At 45.7% G+C, this 9086-nt stretch overlaps 1 protein-coding gene across 1 annotated transcript; it reads right to left on the bottom strand.

The window, feature by feature from the left end:
* Positions 1 to 4808: 4808 nt before the first annotated feature.
* On the bottom strand, positions 4809 to 8296 carry LOC120675393 (B3 domain-containing protein LFL1-like). The gene is made up of 7 exons (XM_039956604.1): positions 8150 to 8296; positions 6625 to 6666; positions 6429 to 6515; positions 6213 to 6313; positions 5677 to 5723; positions 5346 to 5422; positions 4809 to 5253 (listed from the first exon to the last, which is right to left on the bottom strand). Exons 1-7 carry the CDS (start codon positions 8294 to 8296, stop codon positions 4876 to 4878), a joined length of 879 nt encoding a protein of 292 aa, XP_039812538.1. The 3' UTR covers positions 4809 to 4875.
* Between the last annotated feature and the right edge of the window lie 790 nt (positions 8297 to 9086).

The raw sequence follows: 9086 nt of genomic DNA, 5'->3' as shown, positions 1-9086 counted from the left end.
AAGGACGGACGTGTGAGCACGACGGGTGAGGTTCGTCGACGCGACGCGTGGAGGGGCTCGTCGGCGGCCAAACGCCGGTATGGGCGCGGTGAGCGCACAGTGAAGGAACAGAGGAAGCACAGTGGAGTTTCTATGAATTTTTACCCAACTTTGACCATCCAAAACTCCAAATTTCGTATGGGAATATGAAATTTGGCCAAAATAAAAGTTGTAGAGGAAGAGAAGATCTACAACTTTGCTTTTGGGTGAAAGTTGATTTGAAGCTCGGATCATTGAGAAAAACAAGCTCGAACACAGCTAAATTGATGTTTACCACGCGAACTCTATTAACGCTAATGATGAGCTTAAGTCCATAATTCGCGGGTTAAGCACATAATTAGCATCACGATTAGCACAGGGGTGTTACACCAACGACCATACCCACGACCAAGGATAGGTGTTAATTCATGCCCCCAACCTTTCACATAAACACAATCGGCTATGAGCGAACGGTCGGGAAGGACAAGTGCACCGGAACCGCCGATCACACTCCATCACGACTCGCACCGAATCCGATCAAGGCAAGGTGTGACTCATGCTAATTGGCTTACCGTCCCATTATTAAGCAAGTGGTTTGTACGGAAAAATGATCAAGAGACCGGCGACCAAAGAGACGGTCCTTAACCAACTCAAGCAAGACTAACTATTTGGACTCCTTTCCATCATGGCCCTACCATTCTTGCTCAAGTCCGAATCATCATTCATAGTTGCTCATATTTTATTCATCAATAACTAGGAATGTAGAATTAATCAAACATCCTATAACTCGCGAGTGGTGGTGCCCTTTCCACCTCTCGTCTTCTACCGTAACTATGCAAGGCTAAGTGAAAGGACCGTGATGTCGCCTAGAGGGGGGTGAATAGGCGCACCTATAAATTTTCACTCAAATGCAGCGGATTAAATTCACTATCTGCCAAATCCGGAACTTCCGGGTTTCAAATCTGGAACTTCCGGATTTGGGCTAGACAATATGTGAACTCGGAACTTCCGGGTTTGTCAATCTGGAATTTCCGAGTTCACTCAGAACAGAGTGAACACAATAAGAGTAGTTCTAATAAATGAATGTAAATTCAAACCCCAATTGTAGAGTCTGCTCAGAGAAGTTCCTTGAGCAGGTTCACGCAGATCCTGCACATACGAAACAACAATATCTCCAAGACACAAGTGTCTAATGGAGAGCTCTTCAAATCCACAAAAAAAATATAAATGCAATGAACACAAGGATTTGTTTTACCGAAGTTCAGATTCACCCCGTGCACCCACGTGTGAATCCTAGTCTCCGTTGAGGAAGATTATATCGACCCCAAGGTCAAGCTATTTCCTCCTTCCACTATATGACCATGCGCCCTCGTGGCACAAGATCGGTGCTGTAACAAACTTGTCGCTGCTCACCACAATCCTTGGGAGCTAACCGGCGACGCCTAGCCGTTTAGGGGGCTTCACCTCCAAGAGTAATAAAAGCGAATCACACAAATCTCGGCTAAGCTCAAGTGCTCAAGGTTTGCTGTGCTCTCTAGTGCTCTCAAGCATTCACTTTCTCAACCCAACTCAAGGATATACACTAATCACACAATCTCACAAAGAGAGGTTGGGGAGATCTCAACTATGGCTACCAAGATTCTTGGGATGACTAGCAATGAACAGAATAAAGTCTGAAACAGCAGCCCACCAAGGAGGGGGCTAAGGGGGTATAAATAGCCGGTCCCAACAAAACTAGCCGTTATGTGACAGTTAGAACCCGGAACTTCCGGATTCTACAACTCGGAACCTCCGGGTTTTCAAACCAACTAGCCGTTAGTGCCACGTGTGCCAAATCCGGAACTTCCGGATTTGCCCTGGCAGCAATGTTAAAATGTGTACGTGAGGCTTTTGTGTCTCTCTCAACTCACATGGGTTACTTGAGTACTGAGACTAAACCAAAGATCATTGTGATGCATCCCTCTTGATAGTACGACATACCTAAACTCAAGATCAAAGATAAACTACATTTCAACTTCTTGAGCTTCTCTTTTTCATCCTATGCCGTGTGTTGATCAATCACAATCTGAGGTGTGCATCCAACTTGGCTTCTTTACTTTGAGCACATCTTCCTTGAGCTAGTGGCCTTGAACCTTTATCCTTGAATGAAATCCACTTCTAGTTCAAGTCACCGTCTTCACAATAAGATTCTAGAAAGATTGATACTTGCTAACATGAACACCATACATGACCAAGATTCTTCAAGTTGAACCCAAAGAATGTTTCATCACCCTAGCATTGGTTCCTCGGCACAACCACAATTGTCCTTCTCCAAGCTTAGTTTCTAGAAACCCATTCTCGAATTCCAACTCTTCATCCTTACATCATATATAGCTTCACATAGGCTTGTATCACATTTAACTCACAATGAAATCCATTTTGATTCACAAGCAATTTTTCTTCTCTAATGAATGACACTTGTCAATATGAAATTCTCCATGTCTCTTAGAATTCTTGGACTTGATCATTATCGGTTTCTTTGCTCATGCCAAGTCTTTGCTTACATAGCCTCTAGAAACACGCCTTTCGATCCCATCCATTTATCCTCAAGAGCCCTCTTGAACTCACATTGATTTTGTCATTACATTGAACATCATTTCTTTCATGCTTGCTTGATCATCAACTATCTCATACATTCCTTATGACAAGTTTCTCCAATTGTAAGACTATGCCTAAGCATACACCTTTATCTCATTCACAATACCTTGGCTTGTCATTTTGAATTCCACTTACATCAACAAGTTTCATTTGGATATACGAATAAATTCTTTATCGTTGATACATATCCCAATTTCCATGGTAGCTGTTGCTTGTTAATATTCTCATACTAGAACATGTCATTCATCTTGTCATATGAGCATATGTCTTTGAATCTTGATTCATTTCATCACATAGATTACAATTATGATAATCAATTCCTGCTCATATACTCAACAAGATAGTTAGTCCTTTAATCATGGTGTCAATCAATCCACCAAAACACACTAGGGGCCGAGATGCACTTTCACTAAGCATATAATTCGTGATGCCTAACAAGCATACTTAACTAGGAGGGGTTATCCTAGGCAAGGTTGGTAATGCATCAAGTAGGTTCTAAGCAAGCATTGATATATATACACAGATAGTAACTCATGCACAATCAAGACACATATATATACTTCATTGATCCAAAATATGGGGTAAGAGAATGCTTAGGTGCCTGCCTTGAGTTTCAAAGGAAGCGTCATCACCCACGAGCTCCGGCTCGTGCTCACCCGCCTCTTGATCCGGCGTCTCGGTCTCTACACGGATGCAATGATGCTAAATAAATATACATGCTATGAATGATTGCAATGAGATGGATATGATATGAGAAAGTATGATTAATTAGTGCAAACCATGATAAAAGAGGCTAAATATATACTACATATGAGGATCAAGTATAACTAAAAGCAATGGGATTAAATAACTATCAAAGGACCATTTTATAGGGGTTCCCGGACACTCCGGACAAGCAACCCCGGATAGTCCGCGTTTCAGCCCCGAATAGTCTGGGCCCCGAACTTTTCTACAGTAACTCCGGACTATCCGGCAGCTCGACGTATGAACATTGAAATGTCCGTTCCCGGCGATTCTGACCTCGGTTTGGGGTGAGGTTTATTTCTAAAGATTCGTAGGAACGTGGGGAGTCTATTTTGGTAGCTAAAACCAACATGCATTGGGGTTTGAGAGCTCTAGGTCATCAATGGTGAGAGAGGCTCTAATGGCTCCAACCTAGGGCAATGGGCATGGATCGGGGATGGGGATGAGCTTACCGGCGACAAGTGCAACACCAGTAGGTCCTTGAAGATGGTGGGGAGGGCTTGGTGAAGCTCGAGCTCGTCCTCTTGCTTGGAGCTTGAAGAAGGGGATGGAGATGAGGAAGAAGCTTGTTGGAGAAGCTCCAAGGAGATGAGATGGAGATGGTGCAGCTCGCCGGCGTCATGCTCCGGCGATCCTCCGGCGAAGCTCCGGCGAGGTAGGGGGTGGCTTCAATGGTGAAAGGGGAGGGGGAGCTCTCCCATGGCCAAGAGGAGAGGGAGAGGGTTGGAGAGAGTGAGAGTGAGTAGGAAGAGGGTGGGGAGGTGTGCTGGTGCATGGGAGAGGCTGGGGATGACACGTGGGGCCGGGGAGGTGAGGTTGCAAACAAATGATGTGAGGGTGACACGTGCCCGCTACAGTAATCCCGGATACTCCGGGTTTCAGTTCGGATACTCCGGGTATGCCCTAACCCGGATATTCCGGATTAAAATCCGGACATTTCGGAAATCGACTTAATTGCAGTTTCAAATTTAAATGATGATTCATATGATGACATGATTATGCTCAGATTAGTTTTAGGGGTGTTACATGCAAGAACCAGTTCCGGACGTCTTGTGGGGACAAGCAAGTGGCTGAAACTAAACAGAAAAAGGGTTGGCATCTATAACGCTCCGATGAGGAGCCTGTGCCCAAGAACCACGTGAGAATGGGAGGTTACTCAAACCAGCAGCACCAGGTTCTTGGCCAAGGTAAATGCACAGGCTGACTTTCGATTATGTACCTGCACATTCACGAGGTGCAGGAGAAACATCAGAGCCTAGCGTTTGCATCTGATGCGGTGTTCAGTTCTTGCAGAGTTACTCTTTTACACATAAACACAGCAGCCGCTGGTCAATCATCATATACTACAAAACAACATACAAAATGAGGACACCAATTATTGGGATGTACAGCAATGGCGTCAGCGAGGAAATTTTTTTCCTGAACTTCACGCAGGGTGTTGCCTGATCCGATCCAGCAGTTCTTTCTGCATGGATCTCACATCAGAGGCCCAGACTTTGGGTAGTAGGGAAACGAAGAGCTCCCAGCCTTCTCGTCGTGGAAATGCGTAGCCAGGTTGACGGAGTGGTTGGAGCCCAGGGGATTTGCCATGTCCATAGAGTCACCAAACGGGTCGAAGAAGTCGGAGTACCTCACGTTGGCTACTGGTATCTCTGGCAGGGAGTTGAGTATCCCGTCGAATATCTCGTCGGCTTGGGGCACAAGTGCGAGCATGTCAGCTTCTGGTGCAACGGGGGCTGCATAGTCATGGAACACTTGTGGAGCTGGCAATGTGGCGGCAGTGATGTGCATGTGCTCATGGATTTGCGGAACAGTGGCAGTCTGTTCATATCCCGCCTTCTTTGCTCCTATGACCTTCATGAAATACATACAGCACACTGTAAGCAACTGTATATATATGGATGGCGGAGCAAGTTAGTTAAATGCTCATGAGGAAAAGTGAGTACAAAGCGGTCGTTCCCGTCATCTTTGTATATCACAATGAAGTCTCCTTGCTGAAGCTCATGAGCTTTTATATAGTCTCCTGGAATGTTTAAAGATGTCTAGAAAGTGTAAGAGCATTGACCTAAAATAATACCCCAGTAGTCCATTACCACCGCCATCTATTGTTGTTTGTATGAAAAAAATGAGTTTTCAAAATAATATTTTAACTTCATATAGTTCGACTAATTGTTTGATAGAACTTTTGAAGTTTGATTTTTCAAATCAAAATACGCCTCACAGAAGTGGAGAGGGGGTATAATATAGGACAAGGGTAAAAGGAAAGTACGTACTCACCAGTATTTTCAAGTACATACATCCTGCTTTTATTGTTGGGCCAATATCTGCATAAGAGATGATGGAATCTATCACTCTAGCTAGTGGATTAGCAAAACCTTAATAAAAATAACAGCAGAATGAAACCACATTTCTTCATATTCACAGGAAGAATCCACATTAAATAAAAAGCTCAACATCACTCGCCAAATGTAACATTCCAAAATGGGATTCATTGGATGTAGATTACCCCTCAAAAAAAAAAAGATACAAGCACAATATCATAAGATGGCCACAATCTTATCTGCAGTTTGCTTCTTTCAGATAAACTTACAATTTTGGTAGTATTCAACTCAGGCTAGGATCACAAATTCACAATGGGAACAAAGGATGGAAAGAATTAATGTGTTGCATCTCATTAATTTTAAATCCACAAATTGTTCTTAAGCTGCTCCGCAGCATAATATTTTATTCTTCTAAATTAAGCTTAGCAAAGTGCAGGGTTCAGTTTACTCAGTGTAACAAGCATTAGATCCAAATAATTCACAAGATCCCACCTGTACTTGAAGGTCCACAGTCGTGCATTTAGCAAATCATACATACATAAACTTTTTCCGTCCTTTGATAACAGAATGGGAAGGTAAGACTCTGCCTCCTTCTGTGGAATTCATTCATCAGCAACCAGTATCAATAGTTAGAGAGAAATGTGTGTATTGAATAAGTGGAAAAGAGAAATAATTCTGAAGAGAAAATTAATTGCATTGATAACTGACCTTTGGGAGAACAATTCTTCCAAGTTGGTTTACATCGCTATTTCGGAGCTCCTTCTGCAGAAGAACTCTCAATCCTGTAGCATAATGCTACACAAAACATTATAGAATCTATTAACCCAGAAGAGTGAACTGTAACCTGTTAACTCTTTCTTTGCAAAAAGGAATAATTACTCTAAATTGTTTGTATAAACCTTACATCTGGATCAAGAGCAGCCGTATTCAAGTCCAGAGCATGTACCTGCATCAAATGATAGATGGATTCAGAGACCAATCATATGGCATACATATACTTTCATGGACTTGATATAATCTGGGAAAAGGGCTTGAGGCCAAAAAATCAACAGTTTATACAAAAGGAATAGCAGAAGAGCTACTATGCGTTAGAAAACTGGTTCACTACTCTACCTTCCAATGCAGATAATCAGAATAATGACATTTCCAAACGACCAAATTGTAGACAAGTATTATACTATACCTATATTATTCTACTACTGTTCATGCATAACAGACTCGTGCTTATGCAATTCATCACCAGTAATAGAAACCGTACAACCAAAAACAAAATTTTCTGCTAATTTGCACATAGTTCCCTCATCTTCGTAATCCTTTTCAGGAACACAGCAGAAAACTCCAGTTTCCACATTAAAGAGGAGATTTCACACTATCTAAATGTTTATATCAAATATGGGGGAAAAAACTAGCACTTTAGATCAAGAGATCTATTCTCTTTTGGTTAATTAAATAAAAGGCTCCTTGACCACTGCGGGTCAAGAACGCCAGAGCCCAACAATGAGACACTGTTTCATTATTTATACTCCATATAGTGGGCCAGTGCTGCCAATAAGAATACTGGTCCATGACATATATCAGTCACTTGCATGATTCAAACAGGATTTATGTATCCCTACAAAAAAAGATGTATAGTACAAACACTACAATAACTACTAGCTTCTGGCTAGTGTCAGTGACTCAGTGGCAACCAAGGATGATGCACACTATACACAGCCAGTTCCGACCAATTTTATTTGGGCCGCACTCCTAATTATAACACACACATGTACACTGGCAATCTACCAAACTTTGCACTTGTCAAAATGCTCCGAACCCCTGAAAAGGCAATATGAGATGTACATGGCATCTTCTAGCCTTGTGCCACGTGTGACAGCAGTAAGCGATCAAACTTCACAATGCCAAAATTGCACTATTCCAAATTGACCCCAAAAACATGGGTAATTAGGCATTACTACCGCTGAAACTACACTGTAATGAGGCATCACTACCACAAAATCGACAGATAAGCAACAGCATTATGCCTCTCCACAATCCACATTCCTCAACCTACCATCCATTAACCCAACATTTGCAACGTACATCGCCAATTGATCACACATAATACGCCATGGTAACCAATGCAAAGCACGCATCCGTACAGTAGATCGCCCAAATTGATCGTGGAATTCGGACCAAGCCTGCAAGCAACTGCTAGAGGACAACGATTTACTAATCAAATCAGAAATATCGTACGGATCAGACCCCAGATCGCCCACAAATATTCTAAATTCCGGCCACAATGGGGAGGACAGGGGGGATCGCAAGTTTCCTCCCCTCTGGGCCTCCAGCCCACCGCACCTCCGCACCACGCCGGCCCACCACCATCTCCTCGCGCCCGACGCATATATACCCGCACAGTAGGAGGAGACCGTGAATTCCGAGGCACTCACTGGTCGAGGCGCCGGTGGCCTCCGGGCGGGGCCGCGGGGCCCGCGGCGTACGGACCTCGGCTTCCGGGTGATCCGCCGCGGTATGCCGTCACCGGAGGAGGAGGAGGTGGAGGCCGGGGAGGTGCGGCGTTTGCTGATTCCGGCCATACCGGTGGGACGGGCGGAGACGGAGAAGAAGGCTACGCTGGAAGGAGGAGGCGGCGGCGGCGGCGGCGCCTAGGGTTGGGGCGGGCGGGGCTTTTATAGCCGGATGGGGCGGGCGGCGGAGACGCGGAGGCGGGGGCACGCGGTGACAAGTGGCGGGCGGGCTCTGAAAATGGGCGCAGGGGGTGGGGGAGGCCAACTCCCCGTCGCGGGGCGAGGCCGCGGGCGCGCAGGCGCGGCCAACCGCGCGGGCGCGAGGTGGCAAGCGCGGGGTGGGAGGCGCGGGCTGGCATGCCATGCGTTCCACCCTCCCGCTCCGCGCATCGGGATTCCCTGCGGGCGCCGGGACAAACGGCCCGGCTGTTTTGAACTCAACCCGGGGGACTCGCTGCCCGCACCCTGGTTTTCCGGGGCTGACCGGGGCGCTGATGCATGCGTGATGCGTCGCCGCTCTGCTGCCTTCGCGTTGGGCGGCCAGTGGCCTTGGCCGGGGTTCGGCTGCTTCGGCTCACTGGCGCGCTGCCCGGCGCCGCGCGCGTTCTGGGCGTTCACTGGCTGGTGAGGCTGCGGTGAAGCTTGAAACATGGGGTGTGCTCGCCAAAAATAGCAGCTCTCTTCCTGCAGCCCTGCTAACTTGGGACTTGCGAGTTGTACAAGGAACTGGAGTGTCCAGGAGCGTCCGCTCGGATTCGAGAGGGGATGAAGAAAGTAAATTGTGTCTCAGTACTGTCTCTCTAGCACTGGCAGTGGCACAGCATTGCGCTCGAGCACAAGATACTTGACAAGAGTAGTG

Source organism: Panicum virgatum, chromosome 5N (assembly GCF_016808335.1).
Source record: "Panicum virgatum strain AP13 chromosome 5N, P.virgatum_v5, whole genome shotgun sequence".
Lineage (NCBI taxonomy): Eukaryota > Viridiplantae > Streptophyta > Magnoliopsida > Poales > Poaceae > Panicum > Panicum virgatum.
This window is presented reverse-complemented; position numbering and strand designations above follow the sequence as displayed.